At 37.9% G+C, this 15034-nt stretch overlaps 1 protein-coding gene across 1 annotated transcript in view; it reads right to left on the reverse strand.

Moving 5' to 3' along the window:
• Nucleotides 1-11504: 11504 nt before the first annotated feature.
• Nucleotides 11505-15034, reverse strand: part of NTN4 (netrin 4) — a 54639-nt gene continuing 51109 nt past the window's right edge. Inside the window, exon 10 of the mRNA XM_060777294.2 lies at nucleotides 11505-14358. Within this exon, the coding sequence (XP_060633277.2) occupies nucleotides 14225-14358 (134 nt within the window). The 3' untranslated portion in view covers nucleotides 11505-14224. The remainder of the gene's footprint in view (nucleotides 14359-15034) is intronic.

Here is a 15034-nt window from a genome sequence, read left to right on the forward strand (position 1 = left end):
CTAGTCTAAGAGTAAGGTCAAATACAGTCTGTGTTCAGGCAGCTAGGAATAGTTAACACGGACCAGAGCAAGATACAAATGATACAAATGATGTTTCTAGCACCTCTTCCAACCTGACATGATAATAATAATACAATAATAGACTTTACTTATATTCCGCTTTCTCTTCCCAGAGGGAGAGAACATTCAATGCCTTTCTACATGAACAATGACATACAATACACGGATAAGGTAAAGGCCTTCCTCTTTTTCAATTTCTGGCGTCTGGAGGCAACACTCAACTTTCAGCCATGGGGAGGTGCTGTTGCTATCTGCAGATATCTCTGATCTTTTTGCTGGCATGTTTGCATGTCTGCATGGGGTGCCCTTTTACCTTCCCATCGAGGCAGTACCTGTTGATCTACTCGTATTGCATGCTCTCGAACTGCTAGGTTGGCAGGAGCCAACTTAAAGTCGAGAGCTCACCCCGACTTGCGGCTTCGAACTGTTGACCCTCTGGTCAGCAGCCTTTCCTGTAGCTAGTGGCTTTAACCTCTGTATTATTGCCGCTTTTGTAGCTGAGCTGCATGAATTCCACTCCCATTTTCTTTGAGGCACTGCAGCATAAGATCTCTGAAGAGGGTGGATCGCCTCAGAAAGACCCTACTCCTGATTTGATTCTTACTCTAAGTACACCTATTCAATGATCTCCAGCCTTGGCAGTGTTTTATTCAGTGAGAGAAGAGCCAGCTTCATTTTTTTACCCAAGAACTGAGCTCTCTGCTTTTTCGGGAGGGGATTCTGTCACCTTTCTCTTGTAGGTCTAGCATATTCGGTACCATTTGTCCACAGAGGCTCTAGATCCTCCTCCTAAAATAATTCTTCCAATCAAGGCATGACATAAACAATACATATTGTTAAATGTATCATTTACAAATATGTTGGTTATTCAAAAAAAAAAAAAGCAAGTATAGCAGGTGGATCAATTTTTGCTGAGAGTGTAACAGGAGATGAAATCCTGACAGACGCACATACAAAATCCTTGCTCTCAAAGCTGCTACTAACTCTTGGATGGAAGCTGTAATTGGTTCCAATAGACACTTATTTCCCAGAGGTTTTAGCAAAAAAGTGATTATTGAGATGAGGGGAGTTTCATCATCCTAAATAGATTTTTACAGAATTATACTATAAAGCAGAGCTTTTCAAATATTTAATGTTGGTCATACACTTTTGAAACGTGTCTCATTTCATGACATAATAATTCAGTTTTACTAGTAAACTGGAGGCTAAACCAACTCCTTACAAGAGATACAGACAGAGACATAAATTCTAATAACAAAATGTATGCGGACACAAGATATCTTATGAAAACTTCATTTCTGTTTTCAAAAATATATGATTTATTGCTTATTTCACAAACTTGGAGATGTCTTGTTATGTTCTCGTGACACACCTACAAACTGCAGGCAACACATGTCACGACACACAGCTTGGAAAGCTCTGCTATAAAGTGATACGATTTAATTCTAATGTTAACATTGTATGTACCTTAACCCACCAAGTCTTGGTTTATTCCTGCCACACAGTCAGGAGGATTTTCTGAACTTTGGGTAGAATGTGAGGTAAAATTATTGTATGGCTTCAGATATTCCATTCTTATAGCTCGGTTATGTTATTTTACTGATTACTTACGTTTTTAAGTTGCCCACTAACTGAAATTCTGTGGATGTGAATTTAAAAAGAACACAGTTTCCAAAACAATGATGGTAAAGCAGCCCGAGATAAAACCAAAATAAAACTTGTGATTTTCTGTGTCCCTCTGAATATATAGGATCCTTCTTCTGAGTACACATTCATAGATTGCATTGAGTGATGTTAATTTGTTTTGGTATTTTATGTGCCATTTAGAAAAGCATTAATATTTTTGTCTGAATAAATATTTCAGTCCAGTTTAGAAAATGAAGAAACAGAGATGCTTTATATGCATCCCTTTTATTCACTGAAAGTTGTGTTAATGTGAATGAAATACATTTACAATGTGTAAATAGTTGACTCAAAGCGCCAGCTCTGTTCGCATGAATAGGCCTTTTAAGCTTCTCTGCCCTTTCTGCCCTATGGTTGAATAGATAAATAAAGAAAAAGGCCCTATTATTTTTCTGGAGTCTTAATTTAAAAGATCTTTGCCAAACCAACTATATTCAGCCTTCACACTTTCACCCTATCACTTACTGCTGCTTAAGTTGCTTGGCACAAACTCTATAAATAACCCGTTGAAAGAACACTATATTGTGGGTCACCAAAACTACACTTTTACATCCTAACAACAGCAGTGTCTTTCCCAGACATGCAACATGTCGTCTTGCAGCTGATGTGATGAAACCTCCTGATTGGTATAATTAGATGGATGAAGCTTTTATCCCCCGACTTTCTTCCTTCAGTAGTGTAAATCCCAGAGAAAGGGAGGATAATCTGTGAACCATTCCCACAGCAGTAAAAAGATTTTGCAGAAACTACCATTTAATGTTCTATATAGCTACCGTATATACTTGAGTATAAGCCGACCCAAATATAAGCCAAAGCACCTAATTTTACTACAAAAAAACTGGGAAAACTTATTGACTTGAGTATAAGCCGAGGGTGGGAAATGCAGCAGTTACTGGTAAATTTCAAAACAAAAATAGATACCAATAAAATTATATTAATTGAGGTATTCGTGGGTTAAATGTTTTTGAATATTTACATAAATCTGTAATTTAAGATACAACTGTCCAACTCTGATTAAATCATTATTCTAACCTTCAGTGTAAATGTGCTTACGTATCCTTCCAATAATAATCATAGTTTATTTTAACTATACATTTTGGGGAAAATGCTGTGTGTATATGAATGTGACAGACTGGTGCCGAGAGAAGAGGAGAGGAAGGCACGTGCTGCACTGAGAGAGGAGAGGAAGGAGAGCTGGGCTGCTTTGCGGAGAGGTGAGGATCCTGACAAGAAGACATGGGGCTGAAAGAATCCCTTCTTGCAACCCTACGCCTTCCTGCCAGGACCCTCACCTGAGTATAAGCCAAGGGGGGCTTTTTCAGCCTAAAAAAAGGGCTGAAAAACTAGCCTTATACAGTAAGTTGTGCTTATTAGTCAGAACTAGTTTCGTTTCAATACAGTGAAATCTGACAGAAGCTGAACAGTGCCATTACGTTTCTAAAGTGGGAGGGAAAAGTACCCTGGACTGTAATTTTATCTTGTCATGAAATTATGCCTATAGAATAAAATTATACCTTTCACTGCAAGAAACATCGATCCATGTCTGTCCAACTATAGATATTTGTCATAATGGGATGAAGGCAGAGTTAGGTGTTTTATAGTACATCTTATAAATAGAGGGTAGCTACTTAAATATGATTAAAAAGGAGGAAAAAATACAATCAGAAAAGCAGAGACTGATATAAAATTTGTTCATGCTGATTTATATTTATACATATAAATATAGGAATAATTAATACAATATAAAGAACATTATACATCACAGTAGGAGAATCAGATTGGATATCTTGTGTAAATGCTGTGTGTGCTGCTCAGATGCTAACTTTTGGTGGGCAGCTTCAAGGCTCTCAGCTCTCATTTGTTAAGGTTTTCTATTTTTGAAATTGACATGGATTGGTCAACCTCAAAATAACATTTAACTAAATTCACCCTGTGTACCTGTTTCCTCTTTACCTAATGCAATAACTTTGGTAATGAGAATGGAGGTGGTTATCCTCTCTTGTCACTCCCTATATATACCCATTGTTATTTCTCAGTCATGCTTTTTGTCATAACTTGGGGGCATTTGGCATGGGCCCTTGATCCAGTTTGCGTACCTCCCCCCCCCCTTATTGGAAAGGGGAGGGGAACGTTTAGGTGGCTTATTTGAAGTGCGGCAGGACCGGTGTCCTGGGTTGGAAGTGGTCGCTAAACTGCCTGCGACCCCTACCATTGTTTTGGTTAAATTGATCAGCAGTGGGCTGTCGGATTCCTGACCTATGCATGGCTGCCAAACCTGTCTGCATTGTAGCCAATAAACAAGTTCTGGTCTCTGATTGTCCCAACACTGTGTGTTCATCTATTTGTGCAGGGGAGAGTGGGTGCAGTAAGCAAATGACTGTGATCTAGAACTGTAAAGAGTTGGATTCCTCCATCACCTTGTAAGGTATGGATCAAGCCCATTATAACCACTGTTCATGGCTTTTAAAAGCCATACACTCAGACCTATTTTGACCCAGAGGCAGAAATGAAGGAAACAAATTGTGTTATTTTAATTAAAAGCATTTTGCCTTCACACACACACACATATGCACATGTACAAACATAGAGCAAAATGGAGCAATGCAAAGAATGAATAGCTTATATTAGATCGTTATGTAAAACCACAGAAAGAAGCAGCACAGCTATCTCATTATACCTCACAATTGCAGTATAAGTCTGCAGTTTAAAAGGCTTCTAATTAAAATTACACTAAATCCCTTCTGACCTCATTCTTTTCATTCCTATGAAAGTGGAATGTTTCAGAAGCAGTAATGGCTTGAGATGCTATTAAATGTATCTCACTTTCCAAAGACACCAACTCTTTATTTTGCAAGTTTTATACTATGCATGTATAGTTTCATATGAAGAAAATACAAATTGGGCTGTAGTTTATCCAAACTGATTTTACACTTCAAAAAAGTAGCAAATCTAGCAAAAGGTAAAGCCAAAAAACACACACATGCAACAACTGCTTGTCCATGGATATTTTACTGATCTGCAATGTTGATGAACAATGCAAATCTGTAAAATTGTATGTCGTGTAAGGTGCATATGTTTGGTATCATTTGATGATGTTTTCCCTTCTATCCTTAATCTAATTGCCATATTTCAACAGTATGTAATTATCTAAATCACCATGGCCAACTCTGTGTTTTGTTGCTTCTTCTTTGTGCTCTCTGTGACTATCAAAAATGGATTATCTGCACCTGTGTATAGCACCATCCGGAACCATCTAGAGCAGGGGTCCTCAAACTTTTAAAACAGAGGGCCAGGTCATATTCCCTCAAACCGTTGGAGGGCCGGATTATAATTTGAAAAAAACATGAATGAATTTCTCTGGATACTGTATATAGCTTATTTGTAGTGCAAAAAACACTTAAAACAATACAATAATTCAAATGAAGAACTATTTAAACAAATATAAACTTAATAGTATTTCAATGAGAAGTGTGGGCCCGCTTTTGACTGATGCGATAGAATTGTTGTTGCTGTTGTGTGCTTTCATGTCGTTTCAGACTTGGATTGCCCTGAGCACGGGCTGGGCAAATGACCTTAGAGGGTCATATCTGGCCCCCGGGCCTCAGTTTGAGAACCCCTGGTCTAGAGCTACTAAGTAAGTTTTTTGGTAGTAATCCCACTACTATATAACACCCTTCCTGCCAGTTCCATGGGCATCACTACAACACATTCAAAGAGCAAAGGAAGGCAGAAATATGGGTAAATTCACAGAGTACTACTCGAAGAACTAGTTACAGGTATGCAATTTGCCTTTCTTCTTTATGGCCTCTGTGAGTCACACAAATGGGAGAGTAGCAAGCTACTAACTACATATTATTTATTGTGAAATAGTGTATTCTTACTAAGAAATTTAAAGATGTTATTTTATTTCCGGGGTTCATAGCAATGGATAATTCTACTCAAACTTTTAGCAGCTTTTGAAACTGTCAACCATGGTATCCTTCCATACTGGCTCTGTAATCTGGATGTTGGTACACCATGCTCTTGTGGTGGCATTCCTACCTGTAGAATCAGTGGCAGAATATCTTGTCCTACCGTGCCATTTGACAGCTGGATGAAATCATGAGTCAGCAATTTGAATCACAGTGTCATCAGTATATTGATGGCACACGCCTGTGTTTAAATAGTGCTTGGATTGTGTGGTCCTGTATGGCAGGGGGTTGGACAGAATGGCCCTTGTGGTTTCCTCCAATCACTTCATCACACTAGAGAAAAAATCCACTTAAAATCTGCTTTCTGCCTCCTTCAGAATTCTGGGGTTTGTAGTTTAGGGAGGCTGTTAAAGGTTCCTCCCTAAACTACAAACCCCAGAATTCTGCAAGAGGCAGAAATTGATTTTTTTCCTCTAGTGTGATGAGGCTCCTCCTCTGTGATTGTATGATTCTATGACCTGGGTCAGATTTGGCCATGCAGAAACATAGGGATGTGGTGGTAGATTTGATGCAGACTAAGGAATGGAAGGGAACAGCAACCTACCTCTCATCATTGATGAGTTACAACCAAGACAGTTTGAAGAGTTCTACTCTGGCTCTCTATTTGTCTTGCAAAATATGAGTTTGGGTCTTGATTTTAAATATTTCTATTTCTTGCAACCATTTACTATTAACTTACAATGTTTTTTTTTACTTTAATTCTTTCAAATTGGAAGAGGAGACAAAGATATATTCTCATATCATTCCTCACAATAGGAGCCCCCGGTGGCTGTGCCAGCAGGACTGAAGACCGACAGGTCACAGGTTCGAATCCGGGGAGAGGCGGATGAGCTCCCTCTATCAGCTCCAGCTCCTCATGCGGGGACATGAGAGTAGCCTCCCACAAGGCTGATAAAAACATCAATTCATTCGGGCGTCCCCTGGGCAACGTCCTTGCAGACTGCCAATTCTCTCACATCAGAAGCGACTTGCAGTATGTCAAGTCGCTCCTGACACGACAAAAAAAAATCCTCACAATTGTGGAAATACTGTTCAGCAAAAATGGCCTCCTTGCTGTGACATTCAGTAGTTCAGATATAGCAATTATCAGGCAACATTAATGTGACTGGGTATTTTATTGTATGTATGTTATTTTTAAACCTTTATCTACCCTGAGACTGTGTGAAGGAGCAAGACAAAAATACATTAACTGAATAATAGGCAGCAATACTTAGCATGCTCACTTTTTTATCATCAGCAAACTGCATGGGTGTTCTAGCTTGAGGTTAAAGAGAGAGTTGTGAATTTATGCTTTTGTTCTTTGTTTTGCAACTTGAAGTACTATGGCTGTGAACCTGCATAGTCTCAGGAGAAGACTGGTGCTTGCATACTTTGGAAAATAGATTTGTATTTAGTCTGTTTGGTTAGCTAGAGAAAAACAAGTTGGGAGGTGATAAAAATGTCAAGGTCATAATGTTCATTGAAGCCTTTTGACCAGCCAGGAATTTTTATTAATTCCTTACATGCAAATACCGAGGCATTTGAGACATGTTTCATACCTCCTGCAGAGAACTAGGTGGAAAAGTACAATTAACCTTCCAGAGCAAATAGTCCTGACCACAAGAAGCATTTTCTCACTTATACATGTATGCAGATTTATCCCTGAAATTTCACAGAATTGCTACCTGTTGTTGCAACATTAGAAGCAGCCTTTTCCACATCTTTTGTGCTGCATGTGCAGAATACTATGCATAAACCCGATTTGGCAATATACATACTCTGTTCTTGTCAGTTCAATGGAAGTCCTGAAGATGTTAGGCTTTGGGAAACAGCCTCAGATCACTTTAAACTTCAGCCACTCATTTGCCCCACTCACACTTCAGACTTTGATGATTAGATTTTTATTTTTATTTTTTGGCAAAAGAGGATTAGATGGAGGGAACTGAACTTTTCTGATATGTATCACTTTTTTTCCTTCCCAAACAACTCTCATCAGAAGCTCTTTTTTCTCAGCTGAGCTTGTTTCTGGTAAGGAAAATTGACCAAGACAAATAATTCTAAGGTATATATATTGTGAGTGGAGATTTGATACTCTCTTCTTGATCTCCCCACCTCTTCCTCAGAGCTGAAAAAGAGAGCATGTGCATCCCCCCAACCCTCCAGTCAACACTAGCTATGTCCAAGTTTCCTTATTTTCAGCATACTTCATCTGTAGTTATGTTATCAAACACAACCACCCCCGCTCTTAATAAAAAGGGTAGTTCTCTCCATAGTTCTGCTATGGAGAGAATTGTAGTTTCCCAAGGATGGAGAGCCAGGATGAACTGCAATGGCCACGATTCCTTTAGTCTCCCTCAACCATTCCCGGACCAGCAGCAGACCCCCTCAAATCTATGAAGCCCAGTTCCCTTCATCCTGGCTCAGCTGTTCAGCCTGATTCAATCCACATCAGTGATTGTCCAGAGCTGCGCAGGAGATCACTCCATGGCCCCACTCAGTCATACCACAGCAAAATTACAGCCTAGATAGTTACAGTGTATCATATACCTCAATTAATAGATTTTCTTTTATACAAAGTATCTTTTTTCTTTTTTTCTTTTATTCTTATGTGAATGTGTGCATGAACGCAGAGGAATTGCTTTAAATAAATAAAGCTAATAACCTTTCCTGTTCTGCATGCAGCCAAGATGAGACCCCTCTCCCTTCACCCTTTTTCTACCTAAGAACTTGTACTAAAACACCACATAAACTCTATTTTTATCTTATCTTGTCATTTAATTTTATTGAACTATATGATATATTAGACCAGGGGTCCTCAAACTAAGGCCCGTGGGCCGGATGCGGCCCTCCAAGGTCATTTACCCGGCCCTTGCTCAGGCTCAACCTAAGTCTGAAACGACTTGAAAGCACACAACAACAACAATCCTACCTCATCAGCCAAAAGCAGGCCCACACTTCCCATTGAAATACTAATAAGCTTATATTTATTAATTATTGTATTGTTTTAAAATGTTTTTTGTATTACAAATAAGATATGTGTCATGTGCATAGGAATTAATTAATGTTTTTTTCAAATTATAATCTGCAGCCCCTTGGAAAACCTCAATCATTTATTATATGGCATTTATGCAGGAGGTAGCAGTGCTATCACAATACTAGCAAAATCCACTGTCTGCATGAAAGTGGGAGTGTGTAAGCAAAATATATTCAAGTATTTGTTAACTAGATCAAATGTAGTTGTTTTTATTTGGAGGTTTTGCAAATCACACAGATTAGTCTTGTCTCTGCAAGAGATACTCATTCAGAACCTTCTCGAACTGGGTAGTTTTAGCAGGAATCCCACCTAATATTGTGTCTGTATGCTCCAGCCCACCAAACTTTCTCTTTCACTTCTACATCTTTATCAGTGACAGGAGGAATATCTTTCACAACTGACATCATTCTTAGTCCTAGTAACAAATCCCTAAAGGGAATGAACACTGTACAAGTAGAGATGAACACATCCCCATTAAGTTGGCTGAATAAGAAGTAATGTTAGGGTCAAATGCCAGCAGGAGGTAGTATGCTAGAATAAATTATTCTTTATGAAACTAGTAAGTGGAGGTTCAACTTGGAACAGAAAGGACGGCAGTGATAGGGTTCATATTTCTCCATGACATCAACAAGTCAAACTTTAAATAAGAACCAGCTATGATATTTTTATGCCTCATTTTTTGCTGTAAGCATTAGCTTATGCCATTATTCTAGGATGTGTAGATATTTTTTCCATATATAGAATCTTTCCAGAAATATTTTTTCCTGTTTGTTGCCCTCAGACTGCTGAGGGACATTCATAAATATTTTTCATACTAAACTGTGGGAAAGGAGCTTTGAGCTGCTTTGACCTTTCAGCAAGGTTAGATTTCAGAACTCTCTGTCATTGAAAAAAATCAACAAGAAAGTATAGAAACCTTGGGGACCAGCAACTTCAATAGCTTATCTGGAAGCTCTCTCTCGAGTGTGCTAGGAAATAGCCGCTAGACAGGGTTGACAGTGGAAGTTTTTTTAAACACGTTACTGTTGTTAAGGAAACAGATAATCATACCTAAAAATATAGACCGCATATTTGTTCCAAAACTGCCGTGTTTATTTATGCCAAGGCTACATCTCTATTTAGCTACTTTGGTAGTACCAAATGTTCTATCGTTCTGAGCAACATGAAGATTTAGCCCTTAGAAGTAATTACACTGAAATGCAACTTTATTTGTGCAATTCTCCATTGTACATAAGGAAAAACACTCTCTCTTCTACCCTATAAGCTATACACTTCGAAGTTCAAATAGTTTTCTTTGGCAAACCACTAGGAAAATATTTGTTTGTTGATTTATTAAGAGTAGAAAATGGGTAATACTGGGTAATACTAAAATATTTGTCCCCATGTGATCCCCCTTCCCAACCCTTAGTTGGATTCAAACAGGTGTAATGAATAGAGTAGGATCTGTGTAACATTATGCACCTTGTAAATTCCCAAGAGGCAGATTATATCCAGTTTATGCTGAAGATGAAGGAGCATATTTCAGCACAATCCATCAAGAGCTTTAGTGCTGCTGATCCAGCACCAACCACTCTGAATGATCATCAGTGCGTGAATGAACACATCTAATATGGTACCTCTCTGATATCCGGACAATCAACACTAGTTCCAGAATTGTATTACCAGATAGTTTGTACTACGTGCTGGCTGTTTATAGGAAATGTAACTTAACATATCTGATGGCTACTGGTAAAGAGAAACTATTTCAGTGTTTGAAGAATTAGCATTATTGAGATGTTTCTTTTCAAATAAACATATTAGCAGAACATTTTTGGGTGATGCTGGACAATAAATTTTCCAAAGAGCTTTTTTACATTACCGAATGATAGCACTATTGTTGCACTTTAGCAGCCATGGTTCCATCTGTGGAATCCTAGGATTTGCAGGATAAGGAGGGGCCCTTAGACTTTTCATCCAGAGTTTTCTAGTCTCTCACCAAACTACAAACTCCAGGATTCTATAGGATGGAACCATGGCAGTGAAAGAGGAATAATAATGCAATAACTGTGTTTTATAAAAGGGTTTATGGGGAATGGAATAACATTTTATCTTAGCAAATCCAAGCTGCAAAACCTCATTGTTCTCTAACAATACCTTCTTGGTCATTTCTTTCCATCAACAACAGAATTTTCAGTATTCAACAAAGAGCAGGGCTGTCTGCTTAGGACCTTTGTGCAATGTAACTCCAACACCACAAACTGCCACAACAATTTTAGGATCGGGCTGCTTCTGTCTCCATATATCCGGCTCTAGTTCAAATGAGAGTTAGTGTGGGGTGTGGACAGTGCCAAACTGAGACTGGGGACACACAGCTTCAAATACCCACTCAGCTTTGAAAGTTAATGGATGACCTTGATCCAGTCACAAATCCCAGTTGTGAACAAGGTTTGTCAACAGCACATGTGGCATGGAAAGCTTATCTTGGCATACATTCTGAACATAGGAAATCCTTTTTCACAGTACCTATTTTGTTCCAGGAATGTGATTTTCCAAGAACACTTGATTTTGCAAATGTCACTTACAGTAGCTAAATCAGTCATTCCAAGATGCTTTTTCAGAGGACTCAAAATCTACCTTCTTCCAAATGTTTGCCTGTAATTGATTTCCATCAATGGCTTTAACTGAGCTCCTCAAAGTCAGTCTTGCTAGGGATACTTATAGTATCTAATAGTAACCTACTGTCACTTTAGATTTTAGCACTAAAGAAAATACTGTACAATATAAGTCTGCAGGACACATTTCTTGAAATCATATATTTATTATATACATTAGATACAAAAGCAAAATTTCAAAACAGCATCATTTATGTGAATCCACAGGACCACAATAGAAAATATAGACATGACTCAGTGTGGTGTTTTGTTTTTAAATGGCATTGTAACTCTTCTTTTGCCTTTCATGCACAAACATACATATGTGGATAAGTGTTTTAGTTTATGTGTATTTATGTAGGTACGTAGAACCATTTTGGTGCTGGTTGAAAGATGTGTTACCAGAGATCTTTATAATCTAATAATGGAAGTGAATTCATTCTTAGTAAATTATGGGCAGAACCGGGTAGAGACTCCAGATTGTATTGATTGTATATATAAGAAAACTTGAACGTATTCTCCAAAATTATATACTATAAACAAAGGTCAAGACCATCATGACTTTTGAAGTCTATCGCATTGCAACAAGCAGATGTTTTATTATTCTTGTTAAAAGATTTCTCTTTGTAATAATATATAGTCTAATCCTGAGGTCACGAAGTTGGAAGTGACTGAACAAATAAACAACAACAATAGCCTAATCATACTTGATATCCATAGAATCAAGTTATTAGTCAAAATTTGGGGCTTCAATGTAAATACATTAGTTTTTCAAAATGTATCCCTAGATTTTTCTGAGCTGCAATTGCGAGGTATGAAGTACACTAGTAGTTTTGTCCTAACAGTTTGGGAGTGCTTCTGTTTCAGAATACTTTGTCTTGTGCTGTAATCTGTTTCTGAACATTAAAAAATTCAGGCTGGTAAGGGGCAGACAATAAAGTGCTTTATGTAATTAAATACTTAAATGCATGTAATGCCCCATAATGGAGACATTGCCATTTATACTTTTAGCTACATATAATGGAACCAGCCTTTTAAAAAAAATCCAGAAAAGTATAAATTCTCTTAATTTCTGATAGCCCCCAAAAGTCTAACTTGACTATTGGTTTCAAAGGCTACAAAATGTGACTCTGGTATGTTCTAGGTGTTACAAATGACCATCCCTTGAATTGCTTTTAAATAATGTTCCACAAAAATCTGTTGGATAAAGGCATGCTGGAATTACCAGTCTTATTGGTTGCTCTATTTTAAATTACTGATACTTGACTTCCACGTAATTCAGTTGCTCATTGTGTTATTGAGTTCATTTTAATGGGAATGGATGTAGTCTGAATTTGTGTACCATCCAGTGGGGCTTTCCTACAGATGTGTGACATTTCCATACATGTATAGTCTTCAAAAATTTCAGGGGATACCTAGTCAACATATTCCTATTTGTTTTTATACAGAACTGTGAAAGAAAAGCATTTCAATAGATTTCATTGACTGGTTCTTAAGATTTAAACCAGCGTTTCTCAACTTGGAGGTCAGGACCTGGGGGGGGGGGGGGTCGAAAGGGGGTGTCAAAGGGGTCATTAAAGACCATTAGAAAACATAGTATTTTCTGTTGGTCATGGGGGTTCTGTGTGGTAAGTTTGGCTCAATTCTATCGTTGGTGGGGTTCAAAATGCTCTTTGATTGCAGGTGAACTATAAATCCCAGCAACTACAACTTCCAAATGTCAAGGTCTATTTTCTCCAAACTCCACCAGTGTTCACATTTGGCTATATTGAGTATCTGTGCCATGTTTGGTCCAGATCCATCATTGTTTGAGTCCACAGTACTTTCTGGATGTAGGTGAATTACAACTCCAAAACTCAAGGTCAATTCCACCAAACCTTTCCAATATTTTCTGTTGGTCATGGGAATTCTGTATGCCAAGTTTGGTTCAATTCCATCATTGGTGGAGCTCAGAATACTATAAATCCCAACTATAAATCCCAAAAACTACAACTCCCAAATAAAAAAAAACAATCCCCCACACAACCTCACCTATATTCAAATTTGGGCGTATTGGGTATTTGTGCCAAATTTGGTCCAGTGAATGAAAATGCATCTTGCATATCAGGTATTTACATTGCGATTCATAACAGTAGCAAAATTACAGTTTTGAAGTAGCAATGAAAATAATTTTATGGTTGGGGTCCACCACAACATGAAGAACTGTATCAAGGGGCTGAGGCATCAGGAAGGTTGTGAAACACTGATTTAAACAGATACAGTACATAATCGTTGTTTTGTCTGTCACTTAAGCATGTATTCATTCTTCTAAAGCAGAACATGAAAACAAACTTCAAACTTTCAAATAACTTTATGATGTTCCACAAACTTCAGTGTGAACCATGAAAGCACCGATAAAGCCAGATACCAAATCCACATTGACTATGGAGATATAATGTAAAAGTGGTGATTGTAAAAAGTGTTCTGTTGTGTTGAAGTCATTTACTTTCAAGCAGATCAGTCCAATTCAAAGAGATTAGATGCATGTAGCTCTGTTTACAGTCTTGCTCTTCCTCCAAATTGTTAGAATTGAAAAAGATCTAAGAGTGCAGCTATGGATGGATGTGTTCACTGTTTTTTGGGATTGGTATACCTTTTACACACCTCTTTACATTCAAGCAGGGCTGGTGGAGAGGCTTCATTCTTCTTTTTTCATAAATGATGCAATAGTGGTTACTGTGTTTATAATCAGGGTGAAAGGCTAGGAAATTGGAGTACCTCTTTACACACATTTGGCACTATTCCCTTACATTCCAGTTTTCATTTAAGAGAGCTTATTTTCTCCATGTTTGCATTTCGTGTATAGACAAATGCCTTGTTCGGCACTCTCAGCTACAGTCTTTTAAAATATCCAATATTTTTTTCCCCAAAGCTGGTTTCCATTGCTGGACAAAACTTTTCATATTGACTATCAGTCTTCCCGCTTGAACATCTTCATATCCAGCCACAAGGTATTTCAGACCTACAACAAATAAGCAGATATTTATTGGATCAGTGCCTAAACAGTATTGATCAAAGATATGACTGGTGGGGATGAGGGACACGGCCTTCTCAGTGGTGGCCCCTCAGCCATGGAACTCTCTCCCCAGTGAAATTAGATCAGCTCCTTTCCTCCTGTCCTTCAGAAAGAGAGTGAAGAGATGGATGTGGGACCAAACCTTTGGACAGTAATCTGCAATGCAATAAGTGACTATAGGATAGTGCAATTTATGTTTGGATTGGCTCCTGGAATATGCCTTTGGATTACGTGGTTTTTAAGTCATTGGTTTTATGATTATGATGTTTTAATTATTGATTTTAAGTTACGTGTGTTGTTTTATCCTATGTAAGTATATGTGGCATTGAATTATGCCGTTTCTGTGAGCTGCCCTGAGTCCCCTTCATGGTAAGAAGGATGGGACATAAATACAGTAAAAAATAAATACATAATCCTAAGAAGGAATGCATGTTTAGAGAAGGAGATAATTATTTAAAAACACTGGAAATAAAAATACAGCATATTTTATACTATTTTCCAGCCAATGCAATTTATAATATTAATGTTTGGAAAATATGGACTATTGCAACATAATTGTTGTAAATGTAACATATGAGGGTACTTGAATCTAAATGTATCACAAAATATCGCTATATGGGTG

This window comes from Anolis sagrei, chromosome 5 (assembly GCF_037176765.1).
Source record: "Anolis sagrei isolate rAnoSag1 chromosome 5, rAnoSag1.mat, whole genome shotgun sequence".
NCBI lineage: Eukaryota > Metazoa > Chordata > Lepidosauria > Squamata > Dactyloidae > Anolis > Anolis sagrei.